The sequence below is a fragment of the Oncorhynchus gorbuscha genome, linkage group LG16 (genome assembly GCF_021184085.1).
Source record: "Oncorhynchus gorbuscha isolate QuinsamMale2020 ecotype Even-year linkage group LG16, OgorEven_v1.0, whole genome shotgun sequence".
Taxonomy (NCBI): Eukaryota; Metazoa; Chordata; class Actinopteri; order Salmoniformes; family Salmonidae; genus Oncorhynchus; species Oncorhynchus gorbuscha.
The window spans coordinates 38,657,978-38,671,081 of record NC_060188.1 but is presented as its reverse complement, the minus strand read 5'-3'; the positions used below and the strand labels follow the sequence as shown (position 1 = coordinate 38,671,081).

Below are 13,104 nucleotides of genomic sequence, written 5' to 3'. Positions count from 1 at the left end.
ACTAGTGACAGAGAGAGATAACTAGTGACAGAGAGAGAGAGAGAGAGAGAGAGAGAGGAAGAGAGAAAGAGAAAGAGAGGAGTAATGAGAGATAGTGATAACTAGTGAGAGAGAGATAGTGATAACTAGTGATAACTAGTGAGAGAGAGATAGTGATAACTAGTGACAGTGATAACTAGTGACAGTGATAACTAGAGAGAGAGAGAGAGAGAGAGAGAGAGAGAGAGAGAGAGAGAGAGAGAGAGAGAGAGAGAGAGAGAGAGAGAGAGAGAGAGAGAGAGAGAGATAGTGAGAGAGAGAGAGTGATAACTAGTGACAGAGAGAGGGAGTGGGACATGCTCACTAATGTGCATTCACTCTTGGGCGCCTCCTTGGCTGACCATTATTGGGTATCTGTCTGACAGTGAACACAAACCATCTGTCAACGCCATACAGACACAGACACAGCGCAGCACAGCCAATGATTGTCAGATATGAGTCTGCTAGCATGATGAGTGTCTCTCAGCGCCCCGGCACGGTCACACCATCACACAGCGAGAGGTGGAGGAGGAGCATGCTGCAGAGACTGCTGAGGTCATTAACTCATACATCAATGTCTGTTTCTCAGATGAGGCAGCGCTGGGAGGAGCTGCTTCGGTCCACAGTTATTACTCAATAGAAAGACCTGGACATGAATCAAGCCAAGCGGATGATATGTTCAGACAGGATAGGAGAGGCATGGGAAATCCACCTTCAACCCAAAGAGCATGCATACACAGTGGTATGCTAGTGAGCAGTGGACATTTTCAATAACATTTATCCTGTACTGGTCCCACATAGGGTTAAATGTAGTCAGTTAGTAAGGTGCAGGGTACTGGGACAGACTGACAGTACAGCCCGCCTCCTCTCTGATGGGTGACATCGTGTTTTCTCTCAGAGTGACTGACAGACATTTTCTTCACTCACCAAGCGAGGAGTTTTCGTATGAAGGTTTAATGATAGAGTGTCAAATTTGGTTAACACATAATTGACTGGCATATTTGCTATGTGTGGCTTACTTGATCTAATAGAAGTTTCGCAATGATTCGGTTGTTACGAGTGGACTGATATAAGTAGGACAAGTGACATCCCGGCAACTTTGAGAAAATACACTATTTATCGGAGTTGTGCCTGGTCGTCACTAGTTACCACAGCCAAAGTCATACACCCCAACTATTTCTACAATTTCTCTTCTTAAAATATGATTTTAAACCTAACCTTAAATTAATACCAAAAAAATAAATGTTCTGTTTTCATGACTTTTTATGATAGAACCAATCTGGACTTTGTGGCTGTGGTAACTCGTGGAAACCGTTGTGCCTGTACATGCGTATCTGCCTTCTTATTGGCTCAAATTATCCCACCTGATCTTGCCTACTCCTGACTGACTTCCATTTTTTTTGTAAATGTTCATTGTTGGCCACTAGAGTATCTGGTCAATATAATGGATAGTCTGTGCCAGTCCTGGAACCAGTGCTTGACTTGGAATGAAATAGGTGCCGGTACTCATTTTGGGTGCCAGTACTGCTTACATTTAGGTGCTGAAGCTCCACAATACTTTTGAGCTAATATTCTATAAGAGGAACAGGAGGTCAAGCATTAGAAAATTGAAGTTGCCGGTACTCAGCTCCGGTGAGCTCCTGCCCAAGTCAAGCACAGTCTGCAACACTGTCGCTCCCTCCCACTAACTTAATCCCATTCAATGATGTTTCACAATTCCATCTCTCAACCGTAATGTGATTTCTATTGATTTCCAAAGGCTGTGTTGCGTAAGGGTCAATTTGGGCCCAGAGTGGAAAATGAGAGCATGAGGAGAGAGGGATGATTGGCACGAGTCAGGGGTCGAAATATTGATACAGTTTCTGCACCGCTCACTTCTCTCCTAAATCAATAGGATATTTGTGAGCTCTTGAACGAAGGAAAACATGTCTATTACATATTTCTTTTTTAATGAGAGTGGAGGAGAAAAAGAGAGGATTCAATTCCAATGTGTCTTCTGGGGGGGGGTTCTTTCATGGAACACAATGATGATGAAAATAGGCATTTTATGTTTATAAACGGAAAAGACAACAAATGTCTATCCATCATAAGACCTCTGTTTACACCAGCTATAATCTACTATCATGGCTTTACCTCCTGACAGCGACCAACAGAGTTGATTCAGACATGTCCCAGCCTGCTGTCTGTGTATCCATGGAGATGGGGGTGACATTTGACCCCATGCTGACCCCTGGGTACAGGATGGTGGAGACAGACGGGTCACTACTGGACCTGGCTAATGTTTGGTCAGTCAGCAGCATTGGCGCTTGGTGTCCCCCGCTTACCCTCCCCCCCTCCCCTCTAAGAGCCAGAAACACCCCTTCCACACCCTCACACTGACAGACATGTGCATTTGGCAAGATATGAAACCAGGCGAGTTTCTTTAATCCCTCAGTGGCACTGGGGGAGAGATAGAGGCTTAGACTGCCATAGGGAGCGATAATGACACAGGTTGCCAGAGGGGGGATGACATCAGTGTTCAACCTCTGTGTGTAGCACTGGGCGGGTGGGCACAGAGATGCCCCGGAGGCTGTGGTGACACCGGGGGTTGGGCATGGGTTGGCATCTTACCCGCAGGGCGGTGATGGTGGCTGGGTCTCGGATCCTCCCTTCCTCGTCCTTCAGGTTGTAGCCCTCCGGTCTCTTGTCCCGCTCACTGATCTTCCACAGCTTCACTGTTTTATCTGCAGGGAGGAGAGGAGGAGGGGAGAGAGGGATGAGCAACAACAGACGAGGGATAGGCTAAACGAAAGGTGCACTGTGCTGATCTGGCTCGGGGAGATAGCTAGCTGCGCTGAGGAGGGGAGGAGGGCGACTCAGTGGTGTGCGGCTCGATCTGCTGTGCTGCTACAGTATTGGAAGCTTGCCACTGCGGAGGGTTGGCATGGCATAAATAGATTGCAGATATATCAAGTGAGATCAATAGCCTCCAATTAACCTGATTAAAGCCTCCTGTTGCCAGCCTAGCTTGTTCCACTGATGTCCAAAGATAGCGCTCTGCCCTCATACGAGTCTGTCTGCTGATGCAAGTTCCCCGTCTAATACATTTAGTGAACGGTGAAAAGGAGGGGCACTGCAGTATTGTAAAGGTCAATGGAGCGACTGATGAATATGTGAATATGTAACTTGAGAAGAGCCACTTCCTGCCTCTTGCGGCACTTAACATGAAGACTTTTCCCATAAAGCAGCTGCTTGGCTAAAATCAATAGGCTGTATTATGCAACAGATGATGTAACGGAGGTAATGGAACCATTAGCAAATACTAACATCGACAAGTGAGCAGTAAAATATGGTGATTTCCCTAAAGCTGGCTGTGCGGCTTACCATTGGTGGAGAGGAGGAAGTAGGCGGCGTTCTGTTGAGGCAGCCAGCGGATCTTGTTGATCTTCTCCTCGATCTCCAGGCTCTTCAGGTAGTCAAACTCAGGCTCGTGGCTCTGGAAGGTGCTGTAAACATTATACTCCCCTCTCCTGTGGGGCTGGTTCTTACTCTGAAACAACAAGGACAACGTTGGAGTTTGTGGAAGAATATGCAGATGTTCTGGGATTATTCAGCTGTTCAGACATGTAAAAAAAAAAATCCAGTGTTTGAAGCTTGACAATGAAAAGAAGATAATGATATTGCGGGATGAGTATACAGAGGGGTACATTGAACACAATTTGAGAATTTGGGGATTTTCCTATTTGCATTGAATAGACAAAATGTAAGGAAACAGCAACCCAAGATTTTCACAGCAGCAGATGTGTCGCTGGCCTGGTTTCTGCTTTCTAGATCAAGCATCCATACGCACACTACCCAGGAACTACCCAGGAACAAACAAAACATGGGGACTGTAGTATGTTGAGCAGTCACCAAAATCCCTCTCCGGCATTATACGGGTTGACATAACTGCTGACATAGTACAGACCTCGTGCCTCCATAAGGTATTTTTGTTGAGTAGAACTATGAGAAATCAGGCAAAAGTGGGTTAAATCTATTGTAAGGCTGTCAGGATCTGTAGTAAGGGCCAGCGAGATCGCTCAATAACAGCCCAGCAGCCTCAGCTCAGCCAACATGGCAGGTCAGGTTTCACCTCAGGAAGCTTCAGAATCAATAGAGCCAAATCAGATGACCAAACAAGAGGGATGGGTATTAATGGAAACAGATTTGCCCTCTGCGGGGGTGAAGACAGGGGGAAGCAAGGGGAAGGGGGGGAAAGCGCCTCTGGTGTGAGGATTAGCGGATACTATGGAGCGCCTTGAAATCAGCTGGAAGGTGAAAAGACCGGAGAAAGGAGGGGGGGGGAACTCATGCAGTCCCTGACGTTCATATTTTCTCACAGCCAGACAGAAGGTTCAGACGCTGTCTAGTCCTTTCATCCAGCTTCCAAAGGAGACGGTAGGCCTCCCCGAGTAGCCCATAATCTTTCCATAATACTTCCTACAACCACTGAATAAACATTCACAGACCCTTAACACTTCCACTACTAGTACTACTGCTACTACTACTGCTGCTACAACTACTACAACTACAACAACACAGTAACCCAGCGAATGTAAGAGCTCAGACACACCAATAGCGTTTGCTCGCCGAGAGTACTTGGCATTTCTGAACAGAGTGTCAGCCATCATTTGCGAACCGAGTGTACACCAGTTTTACATGTAGAATCGGGTGAAGACAGTCAGATGTCAACAGTGGGTGGTCCCTAAAACACAGTGCGCGGAACGGTCGGCAGACGAACGCTAGATCAGCATTCGGTGCGATGTGTGCGAGCCTTTACTGTAACACGCTGGCACTGTTTCTTCCAGATCCAACCAACATCTAAACTGAGCAACAACAATAAAACGCCCTCTCACTGTCAACTGCGTTTACTTTGAGCAAACTTAACATGTGTAAATATTTGAAAATAACAAGATTCAACAACTGAGACACAAACTGAACAAGTTCCACAGACTCCACACATGTGACTAACAGAAATGGAATAGTGTGTCCCTGAACAAAGGGGGGGTCAAAATCAAAAGCAACAGCAACAGCCAGTATCTGATGTGACCACCAGCTGCATTAAGTACTGCAGTGCATCTCCTCCTCATGGACTGCACCAGATTTGCCAGTTCTTGCTGTGAGATGTTACCCCACTCTTCCACCAAGGCACCTGCAAGTTCCCGGACATTTCTGGGGGGAATGGCCCTGGCCCTAGCCCTCTCCCTCCGATCCAACAGGTCCCAGACGTGCTCAATGGGATTGAGATCCAGGCTCTTCGCTGGCCATGGCAGAACACCGACATTCCTGTCTTGCAGGAAATCACGCACAGAACGAGCAGTATGGCTGGTGGCATTGTCATGCTGGAGGGTCATGTCAGGATGAGCCTGCAGGAAGGGTACCACATGAGGGAGGAGGATGTCTTCCCTGTAACGCACAGCGTTGAGATTGCCTGCAATGACAACAAGCTCAGTCCGATGATGCTGTGACACACCGCCTCAGACCATGACGGACCCTCCACCTCCAAATCGATCCCGCTCCAGAGTACAGGCCTCGGTGTAACGCTCATTCCTTGGACTTTAACCGCAAATCCGACCATCATCCCTGGTGAGACAAAACCGCAACTCGTCAGTGAAGAGCACTTTTTGCCCGTCCTGTCTGGTCCAGCGACAGTGGGTTTGTGCCCATAGGTGACATTGTTGCCTATGGGCAACAATTGTTGGTGAGGACCTGCCTTACAACAGGCCTACAAGCCCTCAGTCCAGCCTCTCTCAGCATATTGCGGACAGTCTGAGCACTGATGGAGGGATTGTGTGTTCCTGGTGGAACTCGAACAGTTGTTGTTACCATCCTGTACCTGTCCCACAGGTGTGATGTTCGGATGTACCGATCCTGTGCAGGTGTTGTTACACGTGGTCTGCCACTGTGACGATTATCAGCTGTCCATCCTGTCTCCCTGTAGTGCTGTCTTAGGCATCTCACAGTACGGACATTGCAATTTATTGCTCTGGCCACATCTGCAGTCCTCATGTCTTCTTTGGGCATGCCTAAGGCACATTCACACAGATGAGCAGGGACACTGGGCATCTTTATTTTGGTGTTTTTCAGAGTCAGCAGAAAGGCCTCTTTAGTGTCCTGAATTTTCATAGCTGTGACCTTAATTGCCTACCGTCTGTAAGCTGTTAGTGTCTTAACGACCGTTCCACAGGTGCATGTTCATTCATTGTTTATAGTTCATTGAACAAGCATGGGAAGCAGTGTTTAAACCCGTTACAATGAAGATCTGTGAAGTTATTTGGATTGCTACGAATGATCTTTGAGAGACAGGGTCCTGAAAAAGGGACGTTTATGAATGGTAATGCATGTGCCGATGTGATGTTATTTAATTCAAGGTTCAAAATATGGGTTCATTAGATGCAGGTTTATGAGCTCGATGTGAAAGGGTTAGTGACATAGTAAAACAGAGTGCCAGGATGTGAGAGACATGATGAGAATATGAGGGTCCGTGCCGGTCTTACCTCCTGTTCTCTCTGGAACACCACTACTCTCCCTCCCTTGTCCCCCGTTGCCAGCAGCTCTCCAGTTGGGTTGAACTCAACCGTGGATATGATGTCAGCTGGAAGATAAGACACACAGAGAAACGTTACCTCACTGAGATACTTAATACAGTGATACAGTACATTGCCCACCGACTGTGTGCCTGAATGAGTCACGTTCTGTTTCCTTCACCTCATTGACAACCGTAAAATCTATTTTCAAGACCCAGCTATGTGAAATTAAATTGGTGAATGGCTTGAAATGCACCACCTTCACCATAAGTATATGGTTGGGCACTGATGTTGGGCGATTAGGCCTGGCTTGCAGTCGGCTTTCCAATTAATCCCAAAGGTGTTTGATTGGGGTTGAGGTCAGCGCTCTGTGCAGGCTAGTCAAGTTCTTCCACACTGATCTCAACAAACTATTCTGTATGGACCTCGCTTTGTGCACGGGGCATTGTCATGCTGAAACAGGATTCCGCAAACTGTTGCCACAAATTTGGAAGCACATAATTGTCTAGAATGTCATTGTAAGCTGTAGCGTTAAGATTTCCCTTCACTGTAACTAAGGGGCCTAGCCTGAACCATGAAAAACAGCCCAGATTTGTCTGTTGGACTGCCAGATGGTGAAGCATCACTTCAGAGAACACGTTTCCACTGCTCTAGAATCCAATGTCGAGCTTTGCACCACCCAAGAAGACGCTTGAAATTGCTCATGGTGATCTTGGGCTTGTGTGCGGCTGCTCGGCCATGGAAACCCATTTCATGAATCTCCCGACGAACAGTTGATGTGCTGACCTTGCTTCCAGAGGCAGTTTGGAACTTGGTAGTGAGTGTTGCAGACGATTTTTATGTGCCATGAGCTTCAGCGGTCCCGTTCTGTAAGCTTGTGAGGCCTACCACTTTGCGGCTGAGCCATTGTTGCTTCTAGACATTTCCACTTCACAATAACACCACAGAGTTGACAGGCAGCTCTAGCAGGGCAGAAATGTTAAAAACTGATAAGTTGGAAACGTGGCATCCTATGACGGTGCCACGTTGAAAGTCACTGATTTTTTCAGTAAGGCCAATCTACTGACAATGTTTGTCTATGGAAATTGCATGGCTGTGTGCTTGATTTTATACACCTGTCAGCAATGGGTGTGGCTGAAATTGCCGAAACCACTCATTTGAAGGGGTGTCCACATACTTTTGTATATACTGTCTAGTGTAGGCGGGTCAAGAGGCAGAGTTAAAAAACGTACCCTGATTCTTCAAGGCATTCAAGCGGTCTATTTTCACGCCCCTGCAGTTGATGTGCTCCTCAAGTCTTTGAAGGCCTGCTCTCTCCGAGGCAGAAAGGCCTGCTCAGATAGCGTGTCCATGTATCGGATCAATTATGTGTGCCACTAGCTCATCTCAGGGCTGATGAAAGGCCTGGGCCACCACTACAACAACAGCCTGGGCCACTCACAATGCTACAGCCCCCTCGCTAGGCCATCAGTAGCACCCCCCTGCCCCTTGCCCCCATACTGTCTGTCACCACCCCATTCATATGCAAAACCCTCTCACACATCTCCCCGACACACGCCAGATCTCGACAATAACACGGTATGGTGGACCTGGAGAATTACAGCCTGCTGCTTCTCTCTGTGGCAGGGAAGCCTCCGCAATATGCCTCCACAACTCAATCACATCAGATCAGATACAAATGACATTTCTGGTCCATCCGTCGCACACTCGGAACACTCCATTCATGTGGTTGACAGTGAAATTGCATTACAAAGGAGCCACCCCACACCCTCCTCCTACAATATTAGAGATGGTAGATAGATGCTCACCCTCATGTTCATATATAGAGACGGAAGAGCAATGTCTGTCTTTACAGACCCCAACAGGGTGGCCAGGCATCCAACCGTTGACGATGGTACAGAATTACTGGTGTTGCATCTCTGAGGAACATACACAAACTACACCGAGGACAACACAAACAGACAAATGTGTGTGTACGACACAAACGTCTCATTGAGCAGCATCACTGTAGGTGGTGCGCAGATCCAGATAACCCGTCTGCATTCTAGGGGCTTAGAGAAATGGCAAAGGAAGCTGCCATTGTTGGCTGTCTTGCGGTGTGACGAGGACTATCTTAACCCACACAGCCACAGAGGAAAGTAGGGCAATCGGGGATGTTTAATTAAAGCAACCCCTCACTAGGGAGCGTGGAAGAACTGCGACACCACCATGGAACTTAGGGAACGAATGCTCTCCCCTCTGCCTGTCTGTGTAAACAGCCTGCCGTATCAGTGCCACCACAGCCCCAATACAGCTCACTGTACGCATTAACAGCCTCTCAAGTGTCTCGTACTCCACGCCCCGCTCTTGACTCGACCGTACAATTTGGCAACCTCGAAGAAGACAAAGAGCCTGTATTGCTGTCTATGTGCTGCTGGGTGTTTATGTATGCTGCAGCAGTAAGCTCTGCCCTGCCCTGCCAGCGGAGGGGGATTTGCTTCTAAATGGAGGATCTGTGTGTCTATTATGCATAACTGTCCTCAGCCCAAACACACAGTCTATCCAAGGCGGGCGAGTATCCTCTCCGTCTCTGTCTCCTTATCTAACCCTGTAGGTTCCCTTCCGCCCACGTCACACACAACAAAAATGACATGACACACCTGGCTACCTCACATGACCTGTCGACTGAACGCACAAAACATTGATTCAGGTCAGGACATCCAGAACTGAGATGTATCAAGTAGAATATCTATCTCGAGCTGGTTCTAGCAGTGTGAGGTTAAGAGAATTCAACTGGCATGCCTAGAATGGAAATAGTTTGTTTTCATCTGAAAAACAAAGGAGTCGATCATGAGTTTTCCCCTCAAGCAGATTGTGGTCGATTGATTCCTACCTTTGACACATCTTCCCTGGTCTTCCTCTAGCAGATGCATCTGTTTTAGAGGCTGTGCCTGGGTACACTGTTGCTATGCAATCCTCTCAGAGATACGGGTACATACTCTGCCAGGTGGGCTGTGGCTCGCTCTCTCATTCGCAGGTATATTTGTATTGTTCGAAACTCTCTTCAGACCTGAAGAGATGAGTCCCTCGCACACATACACACTCCCACACACTCGCGAACAGAGTGCTTTTACCGACAACGCTCGGTCCGGATTTGAATAATTAACATTAAAACAAGCAAACAAACAAGACCAGGCTTTTAAATAATTATATTTTGTTCCCAGGAGAAGCATGTCAGAAATAGAGAGGGATAGAACGAGAAAGAGATGGAATGAAAGGAAAAGAGATAGATGTGTTTTTTTGTGTGATTAAAAGAGAGAGAGAGAGAGAGAGAGAGAGAGAGAGAGAGAGAGAGAGAGAGAGAGAGAGAGAGAGAGAGAGAGAGAGAGAGAGTGTGAGAGAAACAGGGAAGGGAGTATGGAGCGATTTCAGTACCAACATACATTTTATTTGAATTCCATCATTTTTAATTTAAATGTCATATTTTTGATATTGTAATGCTGAACTTGTATTTCCTGATTTGAAACTGAATTGAATGAATATTACAGTCAGCTTTAACATTTAATTTCCATTTAATTGAATATTCAAGCTCAATATTTATATATTAATTTTCAATATGATAGATATTGCATTAATTGTCTGTGCATCAAGTTAACAAGCTATAATTTCAAGTGTATCAAAGTTTCATATATTCCACTTCTCAGTCGCATTCAGATTCAGTTTTCCAATTCAGTTCTCTAAATTCAGATTCAAAACCAGAGACAACATCCTGGTCCTTTGCCAGCCAGGAAAGGTGGAAGAGAACTGATAGAATCCAAAGCCCACTGTGGTAAACAGAAACTTCTGGCGGTTTCTGAAAACAATTCATTTGGCCCTGACATTTGAACCGTTTTGGCTATGAGCTACTATGAGCCCATTCCTGAAAGCTAAAACTCTCTGGAGCCTGGACGTGGGTGACGTCCATCACTCTATGATAATCACAGGCTGCGTTAGAAGGGAGTGTCACAAAATGTGCCCCGCGTAAGAATATACAGTTGAAGTCAGATGTTTACATACACCTTAGCCAAATACATTTAAACACAGTTTTTCACAATTCCTGACATTTAATCCTAGTAAAAATTCCCTGTCTTAGGTCAGTTAGGATCACCACATTATTTTAAGAATGTGAAATGTCAGAGAGAATGATTTATTTCAGCTTTTATTTCAATCATCACATTTCAAGTAGGTCAGAAGTTTACATACACTCAAATAGTATTTGCCTTTAAATTGTTTAACTTGGGTCAAACATTTCGGGTAGCCTTCCACAAGCTCCCACAATAAGTTGGATGAATTTTGGCCCATTCCTCCTGATAGAGCTGGTGTAACTGAGTCAGGTTTGTAGGCCTCCTTGCTCGCAAACGCTTTTTCAGTTCTGCCCACAAATTTTCTATAGGACTGAGGTCAGGGCTTTGTGATGGCCACTCCAATACCTTGACTTTATTGTCCTTAAGCTATTTTGCCACAACTTTGGAAGTATGCTTGGGGTCATTGTCCAATTGGAAGACACACTTGCGACCAAGCTTTAACTTCCTGACTGATGTCTTGAGATGTTGCTTCAATATATCCACATAATTTTCCTCCCTCATAAGCCATCTATTTTGTGAAGTGCACCAGTCCCTGCTGCAGCCAAACCGCCATAACACGATGCTGCCACCCCCGTGCTTCACGGTAGGGATGGTGCTCTTCAGCTTGCAAGCCTCCCATTTTTCCCTCCAAACATAACGATGGTCATTATGGGCAAACAGTTCTAATTTTGTTTCATCAGACCAGAGGACATTTCTCCAAAAAGTATGATCTTTGTCCCCATGTGCAGTTGGAAACCGTAGTCTGGCTTTTTTATGGCCTCCAGCATCATCACAAGTTCCTTTGCTGTTGTTCTGGGATTGATTTGTACTTTTCGCACCAAAGTATGTTCATCTCTAGGAGACAGAACGCGTCTCCTTCCTGGGCAGTATGACATCTGTGTGGTCCCATGGTGTTTATACTTGCATACTATTGTTTGTACAGATGAACGTGGTACCTTCAGGTGTTTGGAAAATGCTCTCAAGGATGAACCAGACTTGTGGAGGTCTACAATTATTTTTCTGGGGTCTTGGCTGATTTCTTTAGATTTTCCCATGATGTCAAGCAAAGAGACACTGAGTTTGAAAGTAGGCCTTGAAATACATCCCCAGGTACACCTCCAATTGACTCAAATGATGTCAATTAGCCTATCAGAAGCTTCTAAAGCCACGACATCATTTTCTGGAATTTTTGTGATACTGTGAATTATATGTGAAATAATCTGTCTGTAAACAATTGTTGGAAAAATGACTTGTGTCATGCACAAGGTAGATGTCCAACCGACTTGCCAAAACTTAAGTCTGTTAACAAGAAATTTGTGTAGTGGCTGAAAAAAATAGTATTAATGACTCCAACCTAAGTGTATGTAAACTTCCAAATTCAACTGTAGTTGAAATGCCTTGTCATAGAATCCAAAGCTCACTGTGGTAAACAAAAACCACTGTAAAGGACTTCTAAGGATAGCCTTTCCACCCCCAATTTAATCTTGCTCTTGTGACTGACTGGGTTTGAACCAGGTCTGCTGCATGTCACAAGGCTGTGTTAGTCCACTTAGCTAAAGCCTATAGGGATAAGTTCAGGAAGTTCATGTAAAGGATGACACACTGCTTGATTAAGGAGTACCGCTTCCCTCCGATTCACCTTGTTACCGAGACTCAAACTCAGGACCTCTGCCTCGCAAACACACCGGACTGCCCTCCTGACTGCCCACACTGGACTGCCCTCATTCCAACCCACCCCTCTATTTAAAAAAAGGCCGTCTTCAATTGCGCAAGGAGCAACACTTCAGGCTGATGAGCAATGTTTCCTGTAAGCTATGCGCTGGCACGCAGCTCCCCCAGGACTGCCACACAAAATAAATATCAGCCAGCACAGAGATGCAAGAGATTGAACTTCACTCAACTTCTAGTTTTCCCCTTTAGTTAACACTATCAAAGTTTCACTTTACTGTGGGAATTGCCAATATTAGCCACTAATATAGATGTTTGGTCAACAGGGGGGTGGGGAGTTTTTGCCCGCATTGCAGACGCGGTCCGGCTAATACAGGACAATTAAAACCCCAGTGCACTACTTATATATTATATATATATTTAAATATATATATATATATTTATTCAGATTTTTCAGGGGGTGCTCCAGCACCCTCAGCACCATTACTTCCCGTGGCTATGGTAGATGCGCTTGCTTTGAGATCAAAGCGAGAGCTGCATTAAGCCACGTGTGCACATTTGTTAATGTTCTTTGCTAGTAAGTGAGTTATTAGCCCAGTTATAGCTCATTTCTAGTCAGCAATGGGGGAATAGTTGCTTCCTTCAAGAGTACAAAACGTGTTCATTTCTAGCCATCATTGAAAAGCGAGTCAGGTAATGATAATTTTTTTCTGTCTTAAAGAGGCAGTGTTGTATTTTTAAGACAGGCTTGAATAAGCTAAGTAGCCAATATGCAGAAGGTAGCATAATTT

General features: G+C 45.7%; 1 protein-coding gene across 1 annotated transcript in view; it reads right to left on the bottom strand.

The window, feature by feature from the left end:
* ppp2r2bb (protein phosphatase 2, regulatory subunit B, beta b) overlaps positions 1-13,104 on the bottom strand; it is a 60,537-nt gene that overhangs the window by 14,517 nt on the left and 32,916 nt on the right. The window contains exons 2-4 of the mRNA XM_046306577.1: positions 6,534-6,631; positions 3,382-3,547; positions 2,629-2,741 (exon numbers count right to left, since the gene is read on the bottom strand). Coding sequence (XP_046162533.1) covers positions 2,629-2,741; positions 3,382-3,547; positions 6,534-6,631 — 377 coding nt within the window. The remainder of the gene's footprint in view (positions 1-2,628; positions 2,742-3,381; positions 3,548-6,533; positions 6,632-13,104) is intronic.